Source organism: Siniperca chuatsi, linkage group LG21 (assembly GCF_020085105.1).
Source record: "Siniperca chuatsi isolate FFG_IHB_CAS linkage group LG21, ASM2008510v1, whole genome shotgun sequence".
Taxonomy (NCBI): Eukaryota; Metazoa; Chordata; class Actinopteri; order Centrarchiformes; family Sinipercidae; genus Siniperca; species Siniperca chuatsi.
Genome location: NC_058062.1, coordinates 2,936,955 through 2,951,499, shown reverse-complemented (window position 1 = coordinate 2,951,499; position 14,545 = coordinate 2,936,955). Strand labels below are relative to the sequence as shown.

Sequence of the window (14,545 nt, the reverse complement as noted above, 5' to 3'; positions counted from 1 at the left end):
GACTGCCGCTCTGTGTCTGGGCTGTGTTTTGTTCTTTATTAGCGCCCTCCCTCCCACCTCTGTTTTCAGCCCTTTTTAATTTCGTTACAGCAGAGAAATGTACATTATGTTCACTTTAAATTCAACAACTGATCTATTAAAGCAGGGTTGTGTTATGAGAAACCACAGAAAATCCCCCATGGGGAGCAATGCTCTCTACTGTATGTAGGTGTGTATACGTTCTGTAGATAGAACTGGGCCGTAGTCGGCCCTGTGGCTCCGCAACAAAAAAAGAGGAATCCACTTAGCAACGTGGCTAATTTGCATAGCTTTGAAGAAAACAGGGTCTGTGTTTAGTCAGCTTAGATGGCAGAAGCAGGAAGAACGTCAGAGTCTGACACTCAGCGGGAGACGAAGCAGCTGGCTGACTGGTTTGTCTGACGTTTAGGCTGGATGGGTGACTGGCTGGCTGCACTGGTGTTGCTTTGATGTAGGCCTCTCATCAAACTGTGTTTTATGAAGGTGCATAGAGATACTTTTGGGGTTAAAACTACTGAAACAGTAGCTGGTAGATTTTGTGAATAATTTTTTTTTTTTGTCTGCTGCTAACTGTTCCTGTCAGGATGGAAAAATATCTTAAACAGCTTTTATACCATTAAAGATGACGAGGTAGTAAAAATATAATATAGGGCTGGGCAACAGTTCAATATTATTGTCTTTTAACATATCATGGTATCCTTTTGGCATCATTTTTTATCCTCTTGTCAGCTCTCGCCATCTAGTCAATACAGCACAGGTATAAACATATATAAGCTTTTATTGATTTCTTTTATTTTTTCTTCATCTTCAAAAGTTGTTTTCTTTGCTTTCTTGGACATAGTTTAAGCCACGTGCTTGCCAATGCGTCTGTCATAGGAAAGACGTTTCTGATTGTTCTATAGCTAGCAAGCTACGCTATCAACAAACTACAGTAGACCTATGTACGTGTACAAAGTCAAGTGATTTCCATGAGGTCCCATCCCAACTTCAGTGCCATGTTGATGTCATGACGGAGTGGTCATTATCATGAGTTTTCCGACTTGTAAATCGCGTAAACGTCAACGACTGGGAAACTCCGATATATCCAACTTGGCACTGGATGATGATGATAATAATAAAAGACCCATTAGACCCAAATTTAATGGATATGGTGTCATATTGTCAATGCACAGTATTTTAATCATCACACGGCCAACTCTGTAATCATACCAACCGTCTTGATGACGTGAACGCAAGTCGTTAACATGGGAATCTTTCCCATCCCTACCATCCATCCCAATGTCGTGAATGCAGCATAAGCTTCTCTAAAATGTTAGAGGGCAGGGCTCACTGAAATAGTTGAGAAGGAAATATATCTGTCGTGCTGCTAAGCTGTTGCAGCCGGTTAGCTTAGCTTAGCGCAAAACTGGAAACATGGGGAAACATCTAGACTATTTTTGTAGGGATTAAACAAATAAGATGTCATGTGTTCAATGGTGAGCTTCGGAGTAGCTGGTATTATTGCCAGGTGTTATTACCTTTGGACAGAGCAAAACTAGGTGTTTCCCCTTGTTTCCAGTCAATATGCTAAGCTAATCATCTGCTGTCTGTAGCTTCGTAGTCATTGTACAGACATGAGTGGCATCAATCTTCTCATCTAACTTGGCACAAAAGCAAATGAGTGTTTTTTTTTTTAAATGTTGAATTTTTCCTTTAGCTACTAGTTACAGTGATTATCATTTGTCTGGAATCTGATTGACATGTTACATCAGAATCAATTCAAACTTAAGGCTTCCCATAGACAGCTAGTGTCATATACTACAGTGAATATGTTTCATACCCATCATTTCAGAGGTGAACAACACTGACTCGACCATACTGATTTCTCATAAAAGGCCAATATATCAGCCAATCATAACACATCTGACATCCACTGTCTTCCCCTCTCTCCTGACCTCTGTCTTCTGTCTCTGTGTCTTTTACAGCACAGTGGACTTTGATTTAAGATCCCTGCAGCAGTTTATAGTGTATATATCCTAAGTGGACATTTTAATAGGCTTTTACTTTTTTTCATTGTATTGTGCAATGTAAGCAGTAATCATACATTACAATAATTATAATTTGTTGCTGCAGTGTGAAAACTTTGCACAGTGTCTCTGAAATGTCAAGTTTTCACAAAGAGAAACAGCCTTGTTCGGAGGTTGACCACTACTGCATGTGTGAGGATTTGAAAGGATTTAATAAATGGTGGTTTTTAGTTTTTCTCAGCTTATACAGAACCATGCATGCCTTAAAGTAAAAACATCACATTTGGCAAATAACTGCAGATTTTTTTCAAATGTATTAACCTCTTATCCACTGGATGGTCATAACGAACTCATGCTGTGCAGCCAAACGTTGCTCAAAACCATGCAACTTACTTTAATTTGAATTGTAGTAGAGGTCCCAAAGTTTCCAAAGATACCAAATATGCCAGGCAGAATTTTTAAGAAACATGTATAAAATGATGCACAAGACATCTGAAATATTTCCATTTGACGGAATGATGCAGCCAGAGTGTAAACATCATAAAGCTTCAATTAGGAGCTGAAACAATATGATACAGAATGCTGTTTATATGATGCTGTGAGAGATCCACAGTGTGGATTAAGATGATTTTTCCAACCTTGAAGCTATTTATTTGGAAATAAAAGGGGGGAAACTGGATGTTGAAGGAGTTAATATCATCTGTTGGCTGTTTTAACGATAAAAGACAACAGTACAGGTCAGATTGACCTTCTGTGTGCATTCATTGTGTTGTTGTTGTCCTGGGATAACAAAAAATAAGCACATCTGCATTTGAGCTTGTTCCCATTTTAATTCTGCCTCTGTATTTTTTATTCATATTCACTCTCTTTGCTCTGGAAACTGCCATCAGGCTCAGAGGCAATTTACAGTACCTTTGAACACATCCTTAACGGTACCATCATGCGTCCATCAGTGCCACAGCGAACACAATTTTATTACTCAATTTGATTCCATACAAGGTTCATTCCCCACATTTTTTATGCATCGTGGGCTTAGCTCAGGCAGAAAATAATCTGGACAGCGAGGGCTCTGTATTACGGTTCAAACAGGATAAAGCACTGACAAATTTCGGACCGGAGGACTAGTGAGCGGGGAGGACAGGGAGAAAGAGAGATTAAGAGCTACACCATTATTTACCTCCTCCTCTAAGGTTCAGGATACTCTGTCGTTTATAAATGTTGGTAGCTGTTATTGGTTACCTTGCAGGCTTTTGGGGAAAGAGGAAAGGAAAATGAAAAAAAAAAACTTTGGGTTGGGGGGGGGGGGGGGTCGATACAACTTTAATAATGTGTAGCAGGAGCTAAATGAGCCATTCTGCGGTACTTTAAGATGTCTTCCCTCCACCCATCCCCCCACTCCCCACCCCCTCACGGTCTCAGGGTCTGAATTATTAAAAGTGTTGTTTTCCCTTATTGCATTGCAGCAATGTGCCTCGTTGCTAGAAGTGAGCTGCACATTCTGGAGTTTGAATGCTTAAAGCGACCCACCTCCAACAGCAGAGCCAGGGGAGGAGGCCGGAGAGCAGGCGGCCGGGGGCACCACACATACACGCATACACGCATACACACACAAATACATGGATCTAAAACCACAGTCACCTAGAATATTGACACCTCACTCACCTGGTTTTCTTAAATGATTAAACTATTAAAATAGTTTACTCTTTTTCTGTTGATCAACTAATCAATTTATTGAATAATCATTTCATCTTTAATACTGTGTATTTTAATATGAATGAATTATTTGTCACATAAGTGCATCTCTGACACCCGTAAAGGCTGTTGGCTTTGTTTTTAGATTCACTCAGATTCATTGCAACTGTGGTGTGGTTTACTCATATTGCAGTTAATTTTGAATTGCAGTCAGCCTTTCGTTTAAAAAGCAGATATCGGCCGTACTGGTGAAACATCTCTCTCATCTTATCAAGTTGTTTTTGTCTGTAGTTTAGTCCTGAACATTTAGATTTTCTTAAAACAACAAAAACAAATCTGCCGACTTGTTCATACCTAAGACACATCAAATTGTTTAAACTATTTAATAAAATCAAGTTACATCTTTCTTGATTCTCCTTCAGCGATCTACTTTATTCTGTCTTGTTTCAGGATGCAGATACTCATATACAGAGAACTCCTGAAACACTGCGATTTCTATTGGAAACAGGTTAAACTATTCTTACTGCACTGGCAGATTTAGTTTCGCTTGTTTTAGGAAAACTAGGTTTTTAGGACTCAAATATAGACAGACATGACTTCATAAGATCAAGAGTTTTGCAGTGCAACCAGTGCATCATCTCTGATGTAATGGATAAGTACTACACTGTCTGTGCAGAGTGCTTGAACTAATTCTAATTTCACAAGTTTATCCCATTTCATCCAAGTACGAATTTATGTTATCTTTTCAGAAAAGTTTGAAAACTGGTGACGTTTAAGGTTGAATATTGGCATTTAGAATAATTTATAAGCAGATTCAATCCTGAAATATTGGTAGCAGCATCAGCCTTGAAATCTACGTTGGTCAAACTCTCCATGTATGTCTGCATTGAGATAAAAAAAAATAAGCTCTGACTTGCAGCCAAAAGAAATTGAGCCAGACTCAACCAGGCATCACTCAATAAAACAATACCCTCTCCTTCCTTTCTTCTGCTCTGGCAGGTATTGTACATGCCCGATGATTTGGGTATTAAATAATTTGATGCCTGTGGTTAAATGCCTTGTTCTGAAATGCAAATTTCAAAACAAAAACAAAAAATGATAAAAAAAGATATCAGTGTAGGAATAAAAATTCAAAGTTGTAGATAATGCAAAGTAGACTGTAGGTTGCATTCCTCTACCCCTCCTCGCAAGCCACACACATACACCCACACACCCACACCAATGCACACTTTAATCACACAATTAATAATTTATCAGAGGTTGGGCTCAATGCTGTCGAGTCTGCAGATGAGAGAACATCCAACTGCTGAGAGGGGCCCTAAAAAAGCAGGATTAACAACCAAAAAAAGGATTATCAACAGTTCATCGTGAACCTATAAGCAACATGTCATCAGTTTAGGTTAGATTTAATAAAAAGGAAGAAAACTACAGATGCTCCGGTGGTGCAAACATGCAGAGTTTAATCAATTTTTCATAAACAACAATACAAACCCACTGGCTCTACAGCTCGCAGAGTTTGTGAGGGGGGAAATGAAGTTGTCTCTTCTATGTCACATTTTCTACATGCAAATATGGAAAATTTGATTATATGCTCTGTTCGCTGCATGTAAACACCATTAATACTACCACAACAAACTGGTTATAGAAGAATAGGTCAGGGATGTGTCCTTATTGTTTGTGCATGTTATCTAACAGTAAAAACACCTGGTGCATTGACCTTAATGTATTACACTGCTCTGGAATTGATCATCACAAACACCAATAATCATTTTGCTCAATATATTTATTCCCACTGACGTATTAAATATTTTCCAGTAATGTTTGCAGAGAGATGAAAAGCCATTGGTTTATGTCTTCTTTTTTCTTTATTAGTACTGCATGCTCTCTGCATTTGCAGTGTTGCAGCAGAGAGCAGAGTGTTTGCAGCTGTAATTACAACATGCACAATGACCTCATTCTGCTGTGTCAGTAGCGGTAATGTATAGCCCTTGATCTTAAACTGCAAAGAAAAATGGTATGCACTTATTTTCAATATGCTGACAACATTCCCGGCATTTTTTAGACATGGCCGTGACGGCAGATCAGAATTTGATATAAGCACTGGTGCTCCTATTCGTCTGACAAGGTCTCTCTGCCTTAATATGCATTCAATAATGTGAAATGATATTAGCTGTAGGAGCTCATTGACTGTGCACTCGGGGTCTCGCAGTGTCTCTCCGTCTCTGTCTGTATCATGCTCTTTATCTGTTCCTCTTCCACACACACGCACGCACACACACACACACACACACACACACAAAAAGAAGAAATGGGAAAAAAGGGGGAGGCTTGAACAGCAGCAGAGCAATCACACTGAAGAAATGCCCCCCACGCCTGGCCCATTAATAACAGTAATACGCACACCGCGCCCAAGCCAGCACTGCCGAAAGCACCACTGACACTTTAATGGGCATTTTTTACTTTTGTTTTTAAATAATGCATGTGCTGCTTGTCAGCACTGCTTCACTCCACCCCTGGTGTGCCTTTGCAGCGTTCCTTTGTGCAGAAATTACAATGGGGACCTGTGTTTTCTGTGCTGCCTGCTCCATAAGCTGCATTCATCACATACATGGGGACATCAGTGTGCAGTACATCGCACTCTTGGGGACGTGTGTGTGTGTGTGGGCACGCATGCATGTGTGTTTTTGTTTCTGAAGGCCCCTCATTGGCACTGAGCTAATTAAGAGTGTCTTTGAGAGGGTGAACTGTGTGCCGAGGCTCAGTGGCAGTGGACACCACTTACATAGGAGGGTTGATGCTATACATTTTATAGTTGACAGTATGCCGGTGTTGTTGTGTATCTGTTAAGCATATGCTGTTAGATTTTTTTTTTTTTCTACTTTGATTTAGGACTTGGAAAGCCTCAAAGTTAACCTGGAATTTCTGGGTTCTGTTCCAGTAATAATGAAAACTGCTAAAATCCAGCCTTGGAATATAAACTTAGCAGTTAGTATGTCATGTGGTTCACTCCATTTGTCTGGACAAGAATGGTTGAAAAAAACAAAACAAAAAAACGTGTGTGTGTGTTTATTTAATATTTATGTTTTTAGCAGCCTTTAACAAACACAGTTTCCCACAAGCTCGAGACCTTTGTGTCAGCAGCTTGACATACCGAGGCCAGTCGAATGGAGAGCTCTGAGAGGGAGGGAGATGTTTTTAGATTACAGCTAAAATGTTGGAGAGATAACATTAGAAGAGAGCAGTGGTGGATATCATCGATAACATTTACAATGATGTACTCAATGTCTGCGTCACAGGGGACGGCTAGACTGGGTTTGTTCCCCTCGACGGGGTGGAAGAGATGTAAATATTTTAATACATGTATATTTTCATATACAAAAATGCCTAAACAAAATACTGTTGAATTCAAAACAATCTTGACGAAGGAAACTAAGACGGTTCAGCAGTGCACTGCAATCTTGATGATGTAATGACGCTTGTTCCATTCCGGTCAGTTCTTTCCATACTATACTGTGAACCTGTTATAAACTGTACTCTGTAAAGTGAACATTTGCTTTGGTGGTTTTGTATTTTTTAATTGTTTACATCCTATTTGCTGTTGATTTTTTTTTTTTTTTTTTTGCATAAAGTAGCTTTGCTAAACATTCTTATGAGTGCCTGTTGTAAACTGAGAATATTATGGGTTTTATTTGTATTGTGGTCCAAAGTAAACCCCAGAAACACAGATTTACCTTTTCAGATGAAAGAAACCTTTAATGCATTCAGTGACAGAAGTTAGTTAGTTAGACTTCAGCTCTCTGAGATTAAAAATCTCTTTTTCATGAGTGTCCTGACCAAGACAAGCAACAGCAACATCAGCTACAGACTACACATAGAACAGATTATAAAAAAGAAATGTCACTCTCTGGACTTTCGTTCTAACTGCCGGCTTTTCAGGCTTTTTTGTAGCTGGATATAATTTGGAGCGTCTTAAAATATGAATGAGGATAGTGATAGTGAGTTACTTGCTACAGTTGCATTTCTAGAATGAAACGGCGAAAACAAAAAAATGAGAGAGTCATACATTGCTGTTGTGCAATGTGACAAAGGGCAGTTTGTTTGTTGATCTTACTTGAGTAAACTTTAAGGCTTGTGTCATACGGACACGGCTGTTCCTCAAACAAACCGATGAGGTGATCCTCTCTGTCCTCCATCCAAAACTCTGCAATTTCAACCAGATGACAGTTTACTGACTTGACCAGCTGACTTCGCTACGAGCTGATTGGCTGTTGAAATAGGTGACGTGCTTTACGGTCTAAAACCAGCCATTAGCGACTAGACAAGCTGAGTCGCAGGGGACACCATCGGCCGGCTTGAGTCAAGCTGAGACGTCGTGACTGTAATCAAAAGGGTTCAAGAAGAGTAACCATTTTTGGGCCTGTGCAAGAAAAACAGTGCTTGTTAAGAGGTTTTAAGTAATATGATGCTTTTAATGTGACAGTTAAGTATTTAGAGGTTTAGGCTTTGACACCTTTTTCTCACATTTGCCATCTTTATATTGCACCTCATTTGATTATTTAGATAGACAATACTGTGTTGTTAGATCAGCCTGGCTCAGTTGGGCAACTTTATTCATTGTAGACAAGCTACCTATCTATATTATCATTACATTTAAGGACAATAAACCTCTGAAATCAATGTTTCTAACAATCGATGATGCATTCTTTATCATTTCTGTGCAATGAATTTTCCTTTTTTGCTTCAGAGATAAGTGTCTAGCTGCTGGAGTGCATGCAGTTGTCCCTGGCTGCTTCCTGTCCGTTTAAATGACGCCTGCCTGTGTTTCTTTGTGTCCCCGTAGGAAACACATTGTGTAAGTCAGGAAGCATTGCTGTCTTCGGGAACGTGGTATACAGCGGACTGCTGAACGATCACCTCTGGCATTTGGGAGTGCCCCTCTTTACAAGACTGGTAAGAGCAGCAGGCCCCTGTGTGCACACTTACCTCCATTTTGTCAGAAGAGTTTCATGTGGTTCTGTTGAACCCAAACAGGCTTCAGGTGCAGAACTCCCCTGCTTTTCATGCCTACTCTGTTGACACGTGTTAGATTAAGTTATAGTCCGTGTACAGGATGTGACAGTCCTCTGCTGTGGATGTAAGACTAGGGCACCCCACCACATCTTAGCATCTTATTTCATATCAAACCTTTTCAGGCTTGAGCTCCAGGTAGGAAAGTCCCATGTGAGGCATAAAAAAGATGTCTTCTCTGCCCCTAAAAACCCAGGTGAAGCCATATATGGATTAATTTCACTGAAGCTGGCCTGCAGTCTAGTTTGCACTGAAAAAAGGCAGACTTCATAATTCATGAAATTTTGTTTTATGACAACAACTTAAAAGAATTATCAGGTTTTAATTAAGAGCTGGAGCAGTTGAAGCCTGTGTTTTAGAATTAATGATAAATGTCTCTCCCTAATTGTCAAAGGGAAATTTAATGTTTGTATTATGCTTACTCTCACTGGTGCTGGAATGTGAGCTGCGATACAGAAGAGATTCTTGAGAACGCCATAAACCACGAAGATCGCAGAGCAATTTTCCTAAAGAAAAAAGAAATTCAGCACAACACTTTTTCTTCTTGTTAATTACCCTCTTTCGAAGCGGGTCGCAAGTTTTCATCAATGTTTATTATTGATTAAATCTGTCGTTGTAGCTGTCATTTATGAGTCGAGAATTACTGGTGATTGGTGCACAAGGGTTGCATATAATTGGGTTACATTAAATAGATAATTCAGCTGATCTCATAAATGTCTAATGTGAAGCCTTGTTTGATTATCAATTAATGTCAAACGGAGATGCAAGAGGCTGTTAGGATTCCAGTTGGGTTTGCTTATATTGCAAGTGGCAAAGCTACTGAATCTCTCCCTTCACAAGTGTAAGAGCCTGCAGCATGTACAGTGGGAAAAAAATAATAATTATAAATATATAGTGTATAATATACGCACTAATGAATTCAAAGTAAAACTCGCATGCATGCACTGACACACAGTACACACTGCAGCCAGTAAACAAGTCTTTTGAAAGATTCAACAAATGATAAAGACATCAAACACGACAGCTGACAGAGATTTGGCTTTCAATTAAACAGAAATTGTTACTATTTTTCTGTTGTTGTTAGTCATAAAGAGTATGAAGGAGGAAAATAATTAAACTGTTATTTTCATAGTTCAAAAGTCTCATCATGGCACCTTTTCAAAAGCATAGAATTTAATATAATAGAATGGTCTTAAGAATTACTACCACATAAATAGTTTCTCCAACAAACTCTTCTCAAAGGGGCACTCCGCTGATTTTACGGTTTACTTGCCATGTTTAGTACTGCCCAGTCGATGAAAAAAGTTGTATAATGTGTTATGTGGCTCTTTAAGAGCTTTGTCAATCTGAGAAAATTACCCCAATGATGTCACAGTGATATCAGGGTTATTGCGGCATGGGCAGAAAGCCTGCGTTACAAACGGGAGGTGTGGAGTTCAAAACATGTTGGCATTTACCAGGCAGGAAAGATCTAATGAAAAGACACTGCTGGACTGCATTATGGGAAATGTAGGATGCAGTATTTTTGGAGCTTGACCGATGCCAGGGACTAAGTCAAGATATCTCAGTCTCTGCTGCTTTGATTTCAACCGCTCTCTTTTTAATCTGTCTCATCCAAGTCCCCCCACTTTATGGGACTTAAGTATTAAATTTCTGGTGTGCGCCTTCATACGCACAGTATGTAATTTCTGCCGCTAGGGGTCTCTCGCATCAAAACAATAACGTAGCTTGATTACGTTGTGAAGTAGCATGGGATCATGGGAGTTGCTGTCATTGCAGTCAGCTTCTCCCGGTTAGGATTCCTTCTGTGTTAATCGTCCAGGAGGGTTTTACCAGGAGCCGAATTATGCACAGAGGGCTCCTCCTCTGGACCATGTGATTTAAAACCATTAAAAACATTGAATAAAGCAGTTTAATTTTAAAAATCAGTGTTTCTCCGACGCTGTTCGGCAGACAAAGGATGTCCCAGAGGGGCTGCGAGCCAAGCTGCTGCTAACGTTTGCGCAGCTTATTTCTCTGATAACTTCATCCGGTTGAAATATATAGCTGAAAACGACCAAGATCTAAAAAGTGTATCGTAAAAATGTGGCTTAAAACTGGATAAAAAGTCAATTTATGGCAGTTTCTGGCAGACAACGCTAACGCATGCACAAAGAGGATATGACGCCATTGACAGGTGACCAAATGAAACGCACAGTTACCTTGATTAAAATTACAGATTTCTCTTGGTTTGAAAATAATTGGAAACATTTGGGATAATGTAAATACACAACTCAACAAAATATATAACATAAGTCTAGTCGTTTTTAGACATTTTAATGCAGAAAAGTTACATATTTTACCTTTAAGTCTTTTCTACACAAATGATGCAATTTGCGTCAAAATTGCACCCTTTCCTTTCAAAGTCATAAATTAGTCAAACCAGTACACACAGAAGTCGTACTTAAACTGCTGGCATCAGTGCAACTTTTTCTGACATTCACCATAAATGTAAAAAAATCATATAAATAAAATCATATATAAAAAAGACACTCCTTATAACTTCATATCTTGACTCATAATCTTTAGGTTTAGACATTGTGTTGTGATTTAAAAGTAATCCAGGTGATTGTCTCTACATCCATGGTTAGAGTGCAACAAAGTTCAATGAAACAATAATTGCCATTGTTTTATGCATAAAATTTAAGCATGCCACCGGATAAAAACACGAAAAGTTAATATACAGTTATTTTCAAACTGGTCCTAATATTTATATGTGCATGAACACACAGACCACACATGTTGCTCATGTTGTGAAGACAGCTAACGACTGCTGTCATGGCATTAACATCCTCTATGTCCCTTCTTGGGCCGCTGAGTAACAGCCAAGCTCACAGGCTGCAGGAGCGCTTGTTGAAGTGAAAGGTGCAACTTCCTGCTGTGACAGAAAGGCGTGGCCTTGTACAGCACTCTGTGTGCCTGCTGCCGACACACCAGGTCTGCCCGGCAGTGGTATCAGCATGACACGCAGCAAGCCTTCACATCCCCAACACACAGCCCCTAATTACTGCACAGCCCTGCCAGTTTGCAGCCTTGGGCCAGTACTGCCTGCTCAATGCCAAGGTGTAAACACTGCATTATTAACACTACATACAGTCTGTGCACACGGCTATGTTTAATATACTCAACGTATGTCTACACGGAGGCGTTACTTTAGTGGGATTGTTTACGTGGAGCCATACAATAGATTTATCGTTTCCCAGACAGTGAGCTCCAAAATCACCAGATGGGCAATTTGCTGCGTATAGTGTAATGTATGCTTACAAATGATGTTTAATGATGTCTTCCAGGGCTAGGAAACAAAACATTACCGTTTTCAAGGCTAAATATGCAGGCTATGTCAGAATGCAGGAGTTAAAGGAATAACTAAAACCATGAATTTTCTTGTTATTTTATGCATATTTATTGGCTGTCAGGATGTCTTGAATGCATAACACAATTTGTCTTTTGCCATTACAGTAATGTCACAGCCCACACCTAACACACAACTTATCACCCATTCAATTTTATTTCACAAAATGAAAACAAAAATAAAGTGCAGATGAGGCTTAAAACCCATCCACCCATAATCTATACCTGCTTGTTCTGTGCAGGGTTGCAGGGGGCTTGAGCCGGTCCCAGCACACATTGGGTGAGAAGCAGGGTACTCCCCAGACAAGTTGCCAGTCTAACATAGGGCTGACATTTATAGACGGACAACCATTCACACTTATATTCACATGGTGCCAGGAAGTTCAAGTCTTATGTTGCTTTGGCAAATACCAGGTCCAGACCTCTCAATATATCAAACATTAGAGTTTGAGGGTTTTTACAGTCTAGGCATTGTGCAACATTTAGGCCAGAAGAGTTCACAGCTCACTAACAGGATGTGCTGGTAAACTTCAAATAACAAAAAATAAACAAAAATCTATTCATGTTTATGTTGCGTAAAGAGAGTAGCAGAAAAAAAGAGCATTAAAGTATTTAAAACAACACACAAAACAATTTTAACACTAACTCTAACAATCAACCAAACTGCAGCTGTGAGTCTTGCCAAACTCCACAGGAAGCCAGGAGTAGTATCCACAGGTTAACTGGCGAGCCCCAAAGCCTCCATGTGGTATCTTTGGTATCCTTCAGCATATGGGTAGCAGCTTTATATGTATAGGAATTATCAAGAGCAGCGAGTGTGTACAGGAGTTGGTATCACCAGCAGCCGAGTCAAGTGTATGGGTTTGCAGTAATCTCAGCAGCAAGCAAATCAGGGGTTGTACAGCTATGGTGAGCCCCAAGGGGAAAACGTGTCAGTCACCAGGCACACTGCTTAATGTAAGCTACACTTACATTCAAAATACTCGAATGATTTTGTACCAGTGCTTAAAGGCAGAATGAGCAGGATTTTCCTAAAAAACAATGTATAGACTCGTACGAAAATAATCCCTCTCAATCATTGCTTATGACCCACTAGAAGTGTGTGGCGGTGTCTGCATCTGCAGATCCTGCCTGTAGTTTCTTCTTATTTTGCTGTGTTTCTGTGGGATGTTTCTGGGCGTCAACCTTTGGGCAGCGAATAACGCACAGGCTGTGAGGTCAGGACTCGCTGTCTCCGTCTCTCTCCTCTGCTCTCTGTCTGTGTCATGGATGTATCTCTTGCGCTGTCACAGCACTAAAACGAAGTGTGCACATAGTTCTGGCTTTGTGAGACTATGGATGCCTGTGTGTCTGTTTGACCGAGGGTGGGGCTGAGCCACACACACACACACACACACACACACACACACACACACACACACACACACACACACACACACACAGGCAGAGCAGAAGCGGACAGGATGAAGCGTTGCTTCGGATACAAAATCCAGCAATGTGGCTTCTTCCCGCAGGGTTGTGCGGAGGTGTGGCCGTGTTTATTTGTGCTTTAGAATGTAACCGCCATGAAACAATCAAAAAACAACTTTTTTTTTTCTCTGATTCACTGCTTTGTTCTTGCTAACGCCGCTCACTTTCTCACTTTCACTTTCTTCAAAACCAAAAAATCCTACTCATTCTTGCCCTCTTGATCGCTGGCAGTTAGCTTGTTAACATACAAAAGCTGAATAGGCAGGAGAAGTTTTTAGAAAATGTCTAGTGACCACTTCGTACACTTTAAACTTGTTTTGACTTTATTTTTGATGAAGTTGAGGCACACCCGCAGAATCTACTTGTGATCAAATCAATATGGAGCCACGTTGGCCACTATGGAATGTCTTGAGGAGTTTTCGATGCCGAAAACGATGCAAGTTTAAAACACTATGGTTCCAATTCAGCCTGGATTACCTGCTGTTCCAGACTTTTTAACACAGTGTATGCTAAACATGTAAATTCAATCAAGGGAAGAAGCGGTCATAAAACAGTTTCAATTATAATTGATTTTTTTTATGTGGAAAATCTCCATGTACAATCCAGAATCCAGCTCATGTGACCATTTTTAGCTGAGTGCTAGGAAGTATTTAGCAGCAGTAACTAGTACAACTTCCTGTCAGAATTAAAGTAAATAGAAATGCAACATATAAAACTTTATAACTTCATCACCAAAATCATCATCAAAAAAGTCTTAATATGCTGCAATCTTGATGCTTAAGAAGGGACAGAGAGAAAGAACTCAAAAAACGTACAGAGCCTTACATTTTCATGTTGTTTCAGTGCAGCATTTCAAAACAGAATCGCTCTGCACAGCCTTACTTTCATGATGTGCTGTATTT

At 39.9% G+C, this 14,545-nt stretch overlaps 1 protein-coding gene across 16 annotated transcripts in view; it reads left to right on the top strand.

The window, feature by feature from the left end:
• Nucleotides 1–14,545, top strand: part of LOC122869088 (RNA binding protein fox-1 homolog 3-like) — a 487,998-nt gene that overhangs the window by 354,518 nt on the left and 118,935 nt on the right. For 15 of the 16 annotated variants that reach the window (XM_044181686.1, XM_044181675.1, XM_044181689.1 and 12 more), the window contains one exon: nucleotides 8,557–8,666. The exons of the other annotated variant lie outside the window; for it this stretch is intronic. In XM_044181686.1, coding sequence (XP_044037621.1) covers nucleotides 8,557–8,666 — 110 coding nt within the window. Of the gene's footprint in view, nucleotides 1–8,556; nucleotides 8,667–14,545 lie in introns of those variants that run through there. 16 annotated transcript variants of the gene reach the window in all.